Below are 17,213 nucleotides of genomic sequence, written 5' to 3' on the forward strand. Positions count from 1 at the left end.
ATGGGATTTGACGTCAGAGGAGACGCTCCAGGCTGCGTTTGACTGCACAGACTGGAGTGTGTTCCGCGACACAGATAACATTCATGTCTACACAGAGACAGTGCTGGACTATGTTCGTACTTTGGTGGAAGAAACAATCCCCACTACCACAATGAGAGTTTACCCAAATCAAAAACCCTGGGTAGACAAATCCGTCCGTGAAGCTCTGAGAGCGCGCACCAAAGCATACAACGACGGCCTAGTGGCAGGCAACATGAATGACCACAAGGTGGCGCGATACAACGTAAGGAGGACAGTGACAGAGGCCAAACGGCGCTACAAGGATAAAATTGAACTCCAGTTTGAACAGGCTGACTCTAGAGCTATGTGGCAGGGGCTCAAAACGATGACAGACTACAAAGGCGCCTCCCTCAAACTGAACAATGACATCTCCTTAGCAAATGACCTCAATACCTTCTATGCGAGGTTTGATGCTGGTAATAACAACACCAGCCCACAAGCCACGGCAATGGGGGGGGGGGGGGGGGTCTGCTGCTGATGGAGACTCAGTGTTCAGGGTAACAGAGCATGAGGTGAGGCGGACCTTTAAAGTGAATATCAGGAAGGCAGCAGGTCCGGACGGCATCCCCGGCCGCGTCCTAAAAGTCTGTGCCGACCAACTGGCCCCGGTATTCACTGACATATTTAACCTGTCCTTAGAAGAGGCTGTCATCCCCACCTGCCTGAAGAAGTCCACTATTATCCCTGTACCCAAAAAATCCAAGCCTGCTTGCCTCAACGACTACCGCCCTGTAGCTCTCACCTCCATAGCCATGAAGTGCTTTGAGAAGCTAGTAAAGGGCTACATCTGCTCCTCCCTCCCCATCAACATGGACCCCCTGCAATTTGCATACCGCCCCAACAGGTCCACGGAGGACGCCATAGCCCATGTGCTGCACACAGCAGCATCACACCTGGACAAGAGGCAGGGGAACTATGTGAGAATGCTATTCATCGACTACAGCTCGGCATTCAATACCATAGTCCCCTCCATACTCATAGCCAAGCTCAGGGACCTGGGCTTGAACTATGACCTCTGCCAGTGGGTCTTGGACTTCCTGACGGGCAGACCCCAGGTGGTGAGAGCAGGCAACTGCACCTCCTCATCCATCACCCTCAACATAGGGGCCCCCCAGGGCTGTGTTCTGAGTCCCCTCCTCTACTCCCTGTACACACACGACTGTGTGGCTCAGCGGAGTAGCAATACAATCATCAAATTTGCTGATCTCTGCCAACGACGAGAGGGCCTACCTGGAAGAGGTCAAGGTCCTGGCGGGATGGTGCCAGGAAAACAGCCTCTCCCTGAACGTCAGCAAAACAAAGGAGATGATTGTGGACTTCAGGAGGTCGGGGGTCAAGGACTACAGCCCCCTCAGCATCGACGGGGCACCGGTTGAGAGAGTCAACAGCTTTAAGTACCTCGGAGCCTACATATCCGAGGACTTGACATGGACCACACACATTGACAGTGTTGTGAAGAAGGCACGACAACGCCTCTACTTCCTCAGGCGCCTAAGGAAGTTCCAAGTCAGTCAGAAGATCCTTAAGAACTTCTACTCATGTACAATAGAGAGCATCTTGACTGGCAACATCACCTCCTGGTTTGGGAATAGCACTGCACAAGACCGAAGCAGACTACAAAGAGTGACACGTTCAGCCGAACGCACAATTGGAGGGGGGCTCCCCACCCTCCAGAACATTTACAACAAGCGTTGCAAGGGCAAGGCTAAGAGAATCATTAAAGACTCCAGTCACCCGAACAACTGCCTCTTTGAACTGCTGCGGTCAGACAAGCGATACCGGAGTCTCAAGGCGAGCACAGAAAGACTCAGAAGAAGCTTCTATCCCCAGGCCATAAGGCTGCTAAACGAACAATGAACACTACACAACAACAACCATCAAACGCACATAGCACACACATCCACACGCACACACTCACTTTAAACAAACACACTGTAGCACCCACTCCACACACTTTATAGCACACACCCACTTTAAACAAACACACTGTAGCACCCACTCCCCACACTTTATATTTATTGATGAAGGATTGCACTACAACACGTACACCTTACTGTAAATTGTACCTAAATTGTACCTCATCCCATTTCTGCTTTGCACTATATAGTACTGTACATTAGTACACTGCATAGTATTGTATATTATATGGTAACTCAGTTACGTCTATTCTGCATCGAACATTGTACATATGTCTATACTGAACACTGTGACCTCATTTTCTACTTCTAAATTACATGCTATACTATGTTATTTGATACTATCTTGTCTAGCACAGTATCTGGAGCGTAACAGTAAGAAGCATTTTGTATGAAAGTATTCTGTACTTCTGTATGACAACTATTAAAGAAACTTGAGATAACGTTAAGACAACGCCTCAGTGAACTATTTAGTTTACTGGGTCATTTCGTTTTGAATAGTGAGCTAACGTGAGCTACCTAACTAACGGAGGTATCATGTACTACTAGACTATTGCTGGAGCATTTGTTGATATCAGGAGCTATCAGTAGCTAGCCAGCTAGATACCGTTAGACAATGCCTCATGTATTAAACTAAAAGTGAATAGTTGACTGGGTCATTTAGTTTAAACAGTAACGTTAGCTCGGTAGCTAACGTTAGCTCATGGAGGTCCATGCACTAGACTAGAGCAGACTGCCGGAGGCAATAGGAGCCTCTGTTGTTGACACGGTCTTGGAGGGGCAGGAGGGGGAGGAGGAGGGGCACTGCGCTGCAGCTCTGTGTGTCTGAGAGAGAAGTCGGCGAGTGAGATCTCCGCTAAGAATTGGATCATGTTTTTCGATCGGTTTTCACGATCGGCGAAAATAAAGCATTATCGGAATTCACAGATCTCATATTTATACTGAATATCGGCCGATACCGATCGCTGGCCGATCGATCGGGGCATCCCTATATCAAACGGTTATATGTGTTATATGGATAAAAACCAGGTACAACAGTTTGAGAGCAGAATGCTTACTTGTAATTGTGAAATCTGCAAAACTTGTCAATGTTTTGGGGAACAGTTCATACAATGACTTCACTGTTTCCTGTTTGTTAGCAGTTTTTACCAATGTCTATGTCTCAAAAAAGTATATGCTTTGACCTGGTCTGTTTGGTCTCCGGTCGTCCTGTAGGTGGGCTACGCCATCCGTTTCGAGGACTGCACGTCAGAGAAGACGGTAATCAAGTACATGACGGACGGTATCCTGCTGAGAGAGTCGCTGAGGGAGTCGGACTTGGATCACTACAGTGCTGTTATCATGGACGAGGCCCACGAGCGCTCCCTCAATACTGACGTGCTGTTTGGCCTGCTGCGCGAGGTCAGGGCTACACACACACACACACACACACGCACACACACACACACACACACACACACCACACACACACACACACACACGCACACACACGCGCACACACACACACACACACGCGCACACGTACACACACACCATGATCCATGATGTCTCTTCATGATGCTGCCACCTCTGGTAAAATTGCCTACATCCTTAATTGAAAAGATCATGCTGTTCCTACCAGTTGTGAAATGATTAATACATATTATCATATATTCTATATTTGGTTCAGTTTTCTCAAATATGAAAGAAAAAGCCATTATTTTAAGGTGACGATATTGTCTTTTCAAAGACCTTGTTCGTGGTACCGTGTTCTAACAGGTGTGAATACATTGCTGTCGTAGCAACGTGTTGAATGTCCTCCCCGTGTCTCTCCTCTCTGTCCTCGTCCTCCAGGTGGTCTCCAGGCGCGCCGACCTGAAGCTCATAGTCACCTCGGCTACGATGGACTCAGACAAATTTGCAGCGTTTTTCGGCAACGTACCGATTTTCAACATCCCAGGAAGAACGTTCCCAGTGGACATCTTGTTCAGCAAGGTATGCTGCTCCTGCCCGCTGTATCCATGACAACAAGTGTTTGGTCGAAATCTGTTTAGTTCTGCAGCAGTGACGGGCAGCTACCGGTAGTAACCTGTAGATGTAATGTATAAAGCTCCAATACCCTGTAGATGTAATCCGTTTGTGGCTCATACAGTGGTCTAAAGCTCCAGTACCCTGTAGATGTAATCTCATCAGTTTGTGGCTCATACAGTGGTCTAAAGCTCCAGTACACTGTAGATGTAATCAGTCTGTGGCTCATACAGTGGTCTAAAGCTCCTGTACACTGTAGATGTAATCTAATCAGTTTGTGGCTCATACAGTGGTCTAAAGCTCCAGTACCCTGTAGATGTAATCAGTTTGTGGCTCATACAGTGGTCTAAAGCTCCAGTACACTGTAGATGTAATCTCATCAGTTTGTGGCTCATACAGTGGTCTAAAGCTCCAGTACCCTGTAGATGTAATCAGTTTGTGGCTCATACAGTGGTCTAAAGCTCCAGTACACTGTAGATGTAATCAGTTTGTGGCTCATACAGTGGTCTAAAGCTCCAGTACCCTGTAGATGTAATCTCATCAGTTTGTGGCTCATACAGTGGTCTAAAGCTCCAGTACCCTGTAGATGTAATCTCATCAGTTTGTGGCTCATACAGTGGTCTAAAGCTCCAGTACCCTGTAGATGTAATCTCATCAGTTTGTGGCTCATACAGTGGTCTAAAGCTCCAGTACCCTGTAGATGTAATCTCATCAGTTTGTGGCTCATACAGTGGTCTAAAGCTCCAGTACCCTGTAGATGTAATCAGTTTGTGGCTCATACAGTGGTCTAAAGCTCCAGTACCCTGTAGATGTAATCTCATCAGTTTGTGGCTCATACAGTGGTCTAAAGCTCCAAACGCACCTGTTGGCACAGAAGGATGAATAGTCAAAACAAGCTTAGCATTGCAGATCGGGTCACCCGCCTTCACCAGTGACAAGTCACACAAGATACTTGTGCCCTAATGATGGGGATAAGCGCTCAATGAAGAAACCCAATCCCCTTGTCAAACATCTATGCCACTCCAGTGTTTCCCACAGGATTTTCAGAGGCTATGGGGGGTCAACTTCTGACCCTATAGGGGGGTCCGGGGGCATGCCCCCCCCGAAAATCATTGTTTGTGTACATTTTAAAGTTAAATGCATCAATCTGGTGCACTTTGAGAGCAAAATAAAGAGGCTAGATCTATGATGAACTTTGTGCTCAAAACACAAAATCGACTAGACTAGTGCTTCCCAATCCTCTCCTCGAAGCACGCCAGCCGTTCAATGTATTTGTTAAATTCCACCACCAGCACACCTGATTCAACTTAACTAGCCCTTTATTATTTGAATCAAGGTGTGCTGATGGTGGAATTGAACAAATACATGGAACGGCTGGGGTGCCTCGAGGAGAGGTTTGGGAACCACTGGACTAGAGCATACATTTGAGCCATCAAAGAAATGAAGCAAAAGTGGTTACCTGTGTTGAACTGGTTTCAACACAGGTGGCGGGCCGCCACAGTCTAGGTAATTAATGGGAAACACTGCACTCATAGTGGTCAAATAAAAAAAAAACGTCATATGTGTATATTAGGGGTGTAACGATACGACCTCACACCGATTCAATTAGATTACGATTCTTCAGGCAACGATTCAATGCATCATGAAATCTCTTCATTTGACCACGATTCGATTTGATTAATTTTCTATCAGTTAATTCCCCCAAACATTTTTAATACACAAATGTGACTGGGGGAACTGATTAACTCGGCATGAACGGACTATAGGTCAATAAAAACAACAACAAAAAAAACATTTATTTTAAAAAATTTAAAAATAATTTAAAAAATTTAGATTCTAATCGATTCTAACATTTTCAAATCGATGCAGTTGAATCGTCACATTAGGATCGATGCATCGTTACACCCCTAGTGTATATACATGTATACAGTGTACGTGTGTGTGGGGGGCCCCCACATGGCCCTCAATGGCCACCACAACCCAACGTGTAGATGGATAGATGCTACATACCCTACCACATGGCCTCCAATGGCCAACACAAGCCAACTTGTAGATGGATAGATGCTACATACCCTACCAATTTTTTTTTCTTTTTTTTACGGTATCTCACGTGAATCGATACTCGGTAGTACCGACGTGTTTCGGTAAGTACCTTTTAAAAGTACCGAATTCGGTACCCATCCCTACCCAGCGTGTAGATAGATAGATGCTACATACCGTACCACATGGCCACCACAACCCAGCGTGTAGATAGATAGATGCTACATACCCTACCACATGGCCACCACAACCCAACGTGTAGATGTATAGATGCTACATACCGTACCACATGGCCACCACAACCCAACATGTAGATAGATAGATGCTACATACCCTACCACATGGCCACCACAACCCAACGTGTAGATGTATAGATGCTACATACCGTACCACATGGCCACCACAACCCAGCGTGTAGATAGATAGATGCTACATACCCTACCACATGGCCACCACAACCCAACATGTAGATAGATAGATGCTACATACCCTACCACATGGCCCCCACAACCCAACGTGTAGATAGATAGATGCTACATACCCTACCACATGGCCACCACAACCCAGCGTGTAGATAGATAGATGCTACATACCCTACCACATGGCCACCACAACCCAACGTGTAGATGTATAGATGCTACATACCCTACCACATGGCCACCACAACCCAACGTGTAGATAGATAGATGCTACATACCCTACCACATGGCCCCCACAACCCAACGTGTAGATAGATAGATGCTACATACCCTACCACATGGCCACCACAACCCAGCGTGTAGATAGATAGATGCTACATACCCTACCACATGGCCACCACAACCCAACGTGTAGATGTATAGATGCTACATACCCTACCACATGGCCACCACAACCCAACGTGTAGATGTATAGATGCTACATACCCTACCACATGGCCACCACAACCCAACGTGTAGATAGATAGGCAGCGAGAGCAGCATATCACCAGGGTTATCAAGTGGGTTACTGTGTTGACTGCTGTTGCTGTTCAGACTCAGGAGGACTGTGTGGAGGCAGCAGTGAAGCAGCTGTCGTGTTAATGTGTTGCTGTTCAGACTCCTCAGGAGGACTATGTGGAGGCAGCAGTGAAGCAGGCCCTGCAGATCCACCTCAGCGGCATGTCAGGAGACATCCTGATCTTCATGCCTGGCCAGGAGGACATCGAGGTGAGGGACCACCATCCCACTCACATGTTCATATATGTGCATAAATATACTCCACAATGGAAGTGTTTCCAGTAGGGCTGACCTTCGATTTTTTTCCCGAAGCTTCGGGGGCCGAGATTCGATTTTAATTCGAAGCTTCAAAAAAAAAAATATATATATATAATATAAATATATATATTAAAAAAATGCTGTAAAGTTTAAACCTTTTTAAATCTTAGACAAACAAAACACTTTGCTTTCATGAAATATTGTAAGCCGTCATTTGAGGCTTTATAAAAGCAGCACAATGAACACAAATCTGTCAGTCCCGAGTCCGACCTCATCTTAAATAACAAACTGCATTGCTTGTTGTAATTAACAAAGAGAGGCAGAGTTGATTTTGCAAAAAAATAAAAAAATCTTTTTTTTATAATCGAATTTTATTTTCATATTCGAATCCCATGCCCATCGAACGAAGCTTTGAAGCTTCGAAGTATTTAAGACGGCCCTAGTTTCCAGTGGGAGCCTCAGCCACAGAGCCTTTTGTGCTCAATTAAACACAAGCAACACTGACGTGCATGACTGATGATGGAAACCTTGTGAATGGTTTCAGCGGGTGACTTTCTTTAGTCCTGTAGGTAGCCTCATGTAGGCACATTGGGCCTCATTCAGGAAGTCATATAAGAAAATGTTTCCTCATATTTTTCTGCTTAACTACAGTGGCGTCATTTCAGTAAAAGCCAAGGTATGGCAATTAGGGAGGGGGGGGGGGTGAAGGGGGGGTTTCCCCCCTTGGTGGATTTTTTTTGTCAAATCAGTTGCGCAATAGTCACTTTTGGTGAGTTGTTTCTATACAATTCACTTATATGACATTTAGGTATGACACAGGACTACACAAGCATTTTTAGTATAGAAATGTGTCAACAGACTAAAGCAGGGAACCACAATATTTTGCATACAATTTATGCAGAATGTAATATCATAACTGTCTATTATTCTTCTTGCAATTGAGCCAATTTTCCTTAGGTACGGTTTTGAGGTGTGTGTTCAACAGAATGTAGTATCAAAAACACGTTCACAAAAAGTATGGGTTACTGAATGCTGAACTGCACTGTTATAATCACTAAGCCATTGTAAGACCTTACCTGTGTCCCTGTCTCTGCTGCCCTTTGGTTAAAAAAACGTCTGTATGTCCATTTTCCTTTTTTTTGTGGCATATTTGAGTTAGTAGTAAAAGTCACCTAGTAAAAATGAGATAATTGACCATATCAAAACATGCTAGGGCTGTACCGAATAGTTCGAAGCTTCGTTCATAATGTTGACATTCGAATTCTAAATCAACATAAAAAAAATTGTAATTATAAAAAAAAAAATTTATTATTATTTTTAATTTGCCAAGGTATGGCGAGTGCCATACCTTGCCATACCAAAATGACGCCCCTGCTTTACTAGCATTTTTTCTTATTTTGTTCTCACCTGGGATTCAGCAATGTTTTCTTATTTTTGCTTTTCTCTTAGGCAAGACTAAATTCTAAGAGTGGTTGAGAGCACTCTTACCCAGATAAGAAACTCTTACCCAGATGAGAAAAAAATTCAATAAAAGCCTACCATTGGTCAATTGCACCAAAATACGACTTTAAAAACCCAGAACTTTTCAAGAATTATTATTATTATTGCGTGCGTTCTGCTTCTGAAATGGATTATATATTGCCGTTAGAACAGTTAGATGCTCTGGTCGCCCAGGTTGTACGCATAGAACGCATATTTAGAGATCGTCTAGATCAGTGGTTCCCAAACTTTGTTTATGCGGACCACTAGATTGTTATCAAGAACTTTTGCGGACCACCTCGTATGCAAACAGTAAAAAAAAAATTATAATTAATTGTGGACACTCAAAAGTCAATTGTACTCACCACATACACTCAAACTCCTCTGACCTCATCTGGTCTTTCCAAAGACCAGATATGGGACTGGCGCACGCACACACACACACACACACACATATTTAAGCTTATAGCAGACTTAATGATTTTAGAATATTTCAGCTAATGAAGTTACGGTAAATCAACTATCCAGTTTGTTTTGATAGTGTAATGTTTGGCTACTTGAGAGAGAGAGAGAGATACTCTTGTTACGCACTGCGCACTGCGTTCCGTTGTCTCAGAATGGATTTCAGATGGAATCGCTTCCTGTTGAATGGATCCGAAGTACCTCTCAAACCAGGGTTAGAAAAAAAAATAAAAATCCAGGGCTTTTTTTGCCCCCCTTAATTGATTTTCGTGGGCTTTTTTATTTATTTAGGGGGCACCGAATTTTTATGATGAAAATTAACATAAACTTTTTTTTACAGTCTTCGTCCCCATGTTTGATAACGTAATGTTAACACTATGGGTGCCGGCCAGAAATCCGGAAAATGACTGTGGATTGCCAGCGCTATTTGTCTATGGAGAAATTCCCCTTCTTTGCAGGGCTATAACTTTTTAAATTCTATTGCTACATTGCCATTATTAGGGCCCATTCAAAGTCCTATATGTATTGTTCATTGTGTAGCAACGTTAAACTTTTTCATTCACATATTCATAGTAAAGTATGGTCTAATGTATAAGTATGTTTTCATCTCTTTCTGCAGCTTTCTCCAGAACGTGATATATAGCCCCAAATGCATTATATTGATGATGAAATACAGTTTGATGGCAATCAGGGCGATATAAAAAATTTCAATTGGACGTACTTCTAGAATGATCTACGTATGATCTGATGATGACCGGATGGGCGGGGGATCGTTTATAATTCCGTGGGCAGCGTTATATCATTCATCTAGTGTGGGTGATATGTTCATCATAACAGTTTATATGGAATACGATCAAAAATAACGCTGAATCTTACCGTATCCTCCTCGCGCCGTTGGGCGATGAGCGTGGAACAGTCATTTACCTATTATGGTATGTAGAAATATCGGGTCCATTTCCAGCTTGTATAATAGTATATATGTCCAAATCATGTTGTTTATCGAGTTATTGGCAATTGATCGCTATGTATTGTGTCGAGATCGAGTCCCGGTAGCCAAACAGAGTGCCCGGAAGTAATACGGCCGACCAGCACAACCTCCATAGCACTTCCTGTTTGGCGATTGCGCCGATCGGCCACCAGATGAACCGCCAGAGAGCTCAGTGGGTCCTCCTGGTGGATCTCAGGCCAGCGGAGGGGAAATATGAATCCGATCGCAGATTTTTTAAATATTGATATAAGGACGCTGTAAAGCGTCCTCCGGCAACTTGAGCATGGCCGGGAATGACGCTTTTAAGCGTTTTCCGGCAGTCAAAGTGTTAATGTCTCCATATATAGGGCTCTACGATAACCTTTTTCCCAAGGAGCACATGTGCTCCTAAATACAATTTTAATAAATAAAATCTAAATAAAATTTTTGGAGCACAGTGAAAATTGTTCAAGTAACAAGAGTTTATTAACAAACTATTTATTACATGCATATTATACTGTGCCTGTGCATACTAAGGGCTAAATATCTGTGCAAATAGCACATACCACCAAAATCACAAATTGGCCCATGCCTAGACGCAAAGGATATCGGTTGTCAAGCTGCATTTGTATGTTGTAGTCTTGTCACGATACCAACATTTTGACTTTGATACAGATAGGAAAGGCAATGGAATATATTATTAGATGACAGAACATGGAAAATTCTTTATACAATTATTTAATTCATTATAATTGAAACGCTATTGAATAATAGTTAATACAATTATTCTGTTACAGCTACAACTGAGCTATAATTTATACATATAGCTACTGTCCATCAATGTCTTCCTTTTGAATGAAATAGGTTCAGGAGAGAGAGATGTAGAGAGGGAGAGGGAGAGAGAGCGAGACACACACACACACAGATAGACACAGATATTCTCAGCCCCCCTTTCCTCTCTGAGCGTTCCCAGTGATGGCTTACTATGTGCGTGTGTGTGTATGTGCGTGTGCAAACGGGAACGGGACACACATCTGTGCAATAGCACACACCCGTCACACCACCAAAGTCACTGGCTGAGGCCGTCAGGTGGCGTAGCGGAGATTGTGCTCGTCACCAATGCAAGAGGCTGCGGTCTCGACTCCCGGAGAGTCAGCATTGCCTTGGCTCGGACTGATCGCTATACTAACTCGTTTGGCTGAGTTAGGGGGAGGGGAGCCGTGGGTGGGTCCTGGGCGTTGTGTACAGCGACCCTTACAGTTCGGTTGGGGCGCCTGCTCAGCGAAGGTAGGATCTGGTGAGAGGTAGTGCGGCCTCCCACACGTTACACTCTCCCAGTGAGAATCTGCGCGGCCAGGCTGGCTGCCGGCTGGCTGCACATGCGTCGGAGGAAAGCATGTGACAGTCTCCGGCCTCTCGGACCAACAGTAGGGGAAAGTGCGCAACAACCAGGAAGGGGGTTGGGAATTGGCATAACGACTAACAGTGGGATGGGAGAAAAATCGGAAAAAGAAGGAGGGGGAAAAAGATAATAAAAAAATAAAATAAAAAAATCACTGGCTGGCCCACAGACAGTGTGCGTGTATGTGCGTGTGCTAACGTTATCCGCCTCAGTAACATTAGCTGCCTTGCCGGATTCCTCTTTCTCCTCGTCTCTCTTTTGCTCAAAATAAATGAATGGGCTTCATGGCCGGCTGAATCTTTAGCATTGTCTGATTCTGAATGTATAACTTGGTGACTTTCTGTTCCAGCGCGTACTGTGTTTATAGTTTCATTTCTCTCGTGAAACCAGCCGCGTCACTGCAGGAAACTCTACTGTGATTGGACGTTTATGCGCCTTATGCGGAATGTGGGACTTGTAGTTTCTGAACTATTAACAGCGGAGCTTGTAATCTTCACTTGCACACTGCAAGTACTGTAAATGATTTTTCCGGTTCGCACACACACATATTGTTAGGGGCAAATACGAGTGAAATGCTTGCACTGTAGAGCATATATATAATTATATATATAATTAGTAAACTGTCTGGGTCTTTTCTTGCTCCCCTTAACTGATTTTCGAGGGCATTTGGTAAATTTTCGAGTGCATTTTGCCCCAAGCCCCCGTTAATTTCGAACCCTGTCTCAAACTGTTTTGTACACGCCTCATTCACCTTATAAGGAGCTGGCGGGGCGTGTCTGTATGCAAATGTATTGAACGGGAACACGCATTTCAGTTTAAGAATTAGTGGGAATCATAATGCAACACACCTGGGTAAGAACAGATTTGGACGTTAAGAACGGGTTGATTTTTCTCTATTGTGTACGTCCAACCAGGATGTGACAATCAACAGTCACAAATAAAACTGTACAGTAAAGTGCAATGGTTAGCACAATGTGCGATGGTGAGAATTTTTCTTTTATTAAAATAAAGTCTACATAAGCTATGGGCTATATACACAGGTATACAGTGAGGTGCAGTGGGCTATGTAGAGTTTTGATTCAGAAGTCTGACAGCTGAGGGGAAGAAACTATTTGTGGTCCTGTTGGTTCTGCCTGGGAGGCTGCAGTAGCGTGCCCCAGAGCGAGTACCCACGCAGGCGGGTGAACAGTCCATGGTTGGGGTGAGAAGCGTCTCTGATGATGTTCCATGCTCTCCGTGAGCACCGCTTCTCATAGATTGATGTGATGGGGGGCAGTAAGGTCTTGGTGACGCATTGGGCTATTTTCACTACCCTCTGCAGTGATTTCCGGTCCTTAACAGTGCCAGTCTTCTAGTAGTTTCCGTGGTCGTTGCACTATGTTTGCGAAGCTGTGTGTGTGTGTTTTGTATTATAGCTGTAGAGACACTGTGTGGCTCATTTTGACAAACATTACTTGTAGTCCAGCATGGGAATAATAGTTTGTTTCCACACACTGTAGTTTGTAGTTTATTACACCCTAAACATCGCGCATTTCCAAGATAATAGTATTTTTTATAGATTGCGAGATAAAACGCGTTATGTGCAATAATAGTCAGGTTCACGTTCACTATATACTTTCGTTGGATTTTCTTGGGGATTTGCAATACTATACATTTTTGGAAAGGATATTGTATAAGGAAACTTAACCTCTTAAGCCTGAGCGGTCCGGTACTGGACCGACAATGACATCACGCCATAAATCCATCTCAACAGAATGTATGAATTAATATTGCGTTTTTTTCTTTCTTCAAATGTAGCCAAGAGTAAAGACCCTAACCTAGGGGTGGACGGTATAACCGGTATACGGTATAAACGGTATGAATTTGTGCTACAGTATGGATTTTGACTATACCTTGTGACCGGTAGAGCAACTCCAAAGTAGCAATGATGTAACCACAGTGTGGAGGGAGGGGGCTGCTAAGTGGAGCTAACGTTAGCTTGCTGAGGCAGGGCTCTACAGTGTGACTATTTCACTCGCAAAATAGATATGTGCGAACTGGAAAAATTATTTAGGAGCACAGAGGCTTTGCGTAGTGGGCGTGTCAATGTGCAATTGTCATTTCTAGGGCTGTCCCCGACTAAGGATTTGGATGGTCGACTATGATTGGCCAAAATTTGCCGTTAGTCGACTATTGGTCGACTAAAAAAAATTTAAATAAAGTATAATATATATCTATTTTTTTTAAACTACACTTCCCAGCTCACGCCAACCCCTGTCAATCATATGACTTTTCTTGGGGGGAGGGGGGGGGGGGGGGGGGGCGATCATAACTGACGTCAGGATCAAACCTGAATGTTATTGCCATAAAACAGAATGCAGTTACCTTTCTGTGAAAGTCTAGCAAAAAATGGCGTTGCAATCTTCTGAAAAATTACAGAGAAGTATAAAAAAGTAACTGTACTTACAGTAGATTTCATTCACGGTTTGTGAATCACGCCTGGTGATACTAAATCCAGATTGAAGTCTGCCATTGGAAAGGGGAGATTTGGCCCGATCCATAGATGTGCGACTTGGCCATAATAAGGTAATTTATAGGCCTGATAGTACGGTCTCTGCAAAATCTCCTGTTTAATCATCTTACCTTTATTAATTTGCTTAGATTTTCTGTACACGTGATCTCAAGAGGGTGCTGAATGAGCTCAGTGGCAATTTATCATGTCTGGTAATTTTTAGCATGGTGTTATTCACCGTCAAAGATGAAAAAAGAAAGAAAATGTATATTCTCCTTTTGTTCATCACAATTTACTCAAGCCTAGTAACAGACAACAATATTTCTGACACTGGGAATACATTCACTGAGATCCATAGATGTCCCTAGATACCAAGAACATGCAAATGAACCTTGTAGAAGTGGAGCAATCTTCCATTTACTTGTATTTTAGATGGATTTTCAGAAAGTAGAGCTAGGGCTTATGAGGTTAATTAAAAGGTATTAAAAAGTCTTGAATTTCATTTGCACAGGTATTACATTATTGGGGGCGCAGCCTGGCTGTCGGTAGAATAAAATAAAAAGGTAAAATTAAATGGATCATAAACTAAATTAAAATAGAAGCACAGTAGAATATAATTATAAAATAAAATAGGCTAGAGCTGTACAATTGTGCATGATGTGGTCAAGTATATACACTAATCAGAATACAAATAAGTGTCGCTGTCTGTTTTTTTGTTTGTTTTTCTTTGCTAGTATGGTCTTGAAATTGGTATCAGATTTAGCTTTAAGTGCTATTAAAAAGGTCTTAAAGAGTCTTATGTATAATTAGTCTAACCTGGTTTGACTGGACACATAATACAAAGCTTGTCTTTCAGATTTTTACTCATGTTCTCTGTCCAATGCTACTTCAGTGTAAAAGGTAGAACTGCCAGATGAATGCTAGACCTTCTGCCTCGTACGTAACGCCATCGTGGTGAAATCTAAGACGAGACGGCATGTTCCTCCAGGTGACGTCGGATCAGATCCTGGAGAGGTTGGAGGACTTGGAGAGCGCTCCTGCTCTGACAGTGCTGCCCATCTACTCCCAGCTCCCCTCTGATCTTCAGGCCAAGATCTTCCAGAAGGTTCCCTTACCTCCATTTTTCACTCCACACTTCTGTGACCACCTCTAATATTTTTAGCGTGTACACGTGTACTTCTGCATTCAGTTTCAGTGAATATTCTAGCATAATGAACAAAACAAAACGGGAAGTTACCCTCTGAGCTTATGACAGCTAACAGCTGCAGAACTCGAGAACTATTAGGAGTGTCTGACCACTAAATGTGTCTTGACTCTTAACCACCACAACGCAATGACCTATATCAAGCCAGTTAGGGTGTGTATACTGCGCCTTGTGTATACTTGTGTTTACTTTTACTTTTACTATTTTCTATTGCCTATATTTATTGTAATGTATAGTATAACTGGCATACAGACCCTCATCTGCACCTTTGTTTACACTGTTTATTTTATTAGTATTTTTATATTCAGAGTTAATTATATTGCCTATATTTATGTATTTCTACGGTTACCCTGCCCATACCTTTACCTCCCCTCCCCCATACTGCTATGATGCCAACATTTCCCCAAGGGGATCAATAAAGGAATATCTTATCTTACCTGATAACCGCTGTTCTGCCCCATCGTTAGGCTCCAGGCGGGGTGAGGAAGTGCATCGTTGCCACAAACATCGCTGAGACGTCTCTGACTGTAGATGGGATCATGTTTGTTGTGGATGCAGGATACTGTAAACTCAAGGTACCCGCAGCCCCTCACAGGCTCTTCTCTCCCACCTAGTCTGTTCTAGTCTGTGAACCAAGCTGACATGTTCTCTCCATATATCTCGCTCCCTCTTCTGCCCGCGGCCAGGTGTTCAACCCTCGCATCGGCATCGATGGCCTTCAGGTGTACCCCATCAGCCAGGCCAATGCCAACCAGCGCGCCGGCAGAGCGGGACGCACAGGGCCAGGCCAGTGCTACAGGTAACTGCTGTCTGCACCAACTTAAGTCTTTGTTAACCCTCTAAATAGAGCCATATGAATTTTTTTCCAAATTCCATCAAATGTTTTCTCAAATTCCGTTTTTTCCGTTTTATTATTTCAGAATTCTTTAGCTTTTTACGCTAATTTTACCATCAGAAATACCATCAGTGTCTAATAAGTGGGAATGAATAAATGTCCACAATTTAATCAGATATACGGTAACAGTCCATTTAATGTTTTTAATAGCGAAAACAGGAAGTAAAAAATGCAGAATGCATTGGAGTCTATGAGAAAATGGAAACCTGCAGACCTTTTTTTTCCACATTTGACCAAAATCACTATCACTCATTTCATTTCTGAATGGATTTTTATGAAATTTGGACATGTACTACACAAGACTTCAGGCTATGTGTTTTTTCAGCCATACAATTTCTTTTGGAAATATACTTTTGGATATATCAACTACTACAGAAACAAGTTTTTCTACAACTCAAGTGCAGACCTATGTTACTTTCATTAGCACTAAAAGTGAATTTTCTTTATTGTATCAGAAACTTCTAATGTTATCTTTCAAACGAGACCAGGCTCATGCACGTGCTATAATTATAAAGTATAGTATTTTGGTTTGCAAAAAAAGTATGCAGTCCTCAAAAACGAAAACTAAAATGGCCACTTTTGGGGGCGCCTGTTAACACTTTCAGCGCCAGCCATTATCCACATCCCGTTCTCACGGCGCCACACTAAAAGACAGTCACTTTCACTGTGCGTCACAATGTTTGCCAAGCTATATCTATATTCTATATTATAGCTATGGAGACAATACTATGGTCATTTGACAGTCACTATCTCCCGTCCAACATACAATAATTTTTTTCATGCATACGTCTGCACCAGGGCTTCCGTTAGAAAAAATTGTTGCCGGCCTCAGTGTCCGGTAGATTTCAATCTACCGGTCAAATGAGAGAAATTCCGGTCCGAGTTTATTGAGCTTAAAAACAATTGATAGGCAAAAGAATGACAACAAAACAAAAGAATGACATCATCAAGGCATGTAGATTTATAATATTTTTACTTAAAACTAGGCTACTTTTGCGTATAAAGTCATTATATTCCAAATAAAATAAGTCCTGAGACTCGTGCTGCTGCCGACT

At 43.1% G+C, this 17,213-nt stretch overlaps 1 protein-coding gene across 2 annotated transcripts in view; it reads left to right on the forward strand.

Moving 5' to 3' along the window:
* LOC311247237 (pre-mRNA-splicing factor ATP-dependent RNA helicase PRP16-like) overlaps positions 1-17,213 on the forward strand; it is a 115,047-nt gene that overhangs the window by 39,411 nt on the left and 58,423 nt on the right. For both annotated transcript variants that reach the window (XM_084337577.1, XM_084337578.1), the window contains exons 14-19: positions 3,192-3,377; positions 3,810-3,950; positions 7,100-7,210; positions 15,048-15,164; positions 15,731-15,838; positions 15,950-16,062. In XM_084337577.1, coding sequence (XP_084193703.1) covers positions 3,192-3,377; positions 3,810-3,950; positions 7,100-7,210; positions 15,048-15,164; positions 15,731-15,838; positions 15,950-16,062 — 776 coding nt within the window. The remainder of the gene's footprint in view (positions 1-3,191; positions 3,378-3,809; positions 3,951-7,099; positions 7,211-15,047; positions 15,165-15,730; positions 15,839-15,949; positions 16,063-17,213) is intronic.

This window comes from Notolepis coatsorum (assembly GCF_963971535.1).
Source record: "Notolepis coatsorum genome assembly, chromosome: 20".
NCBI classification, from domain to species: domain Eukaryota; kingdom Metazoa; phylum Chordata; class Actinopteri; order Aulopiformes; family Paralepididae; genus Notolepis; species Notolepis coatsorum.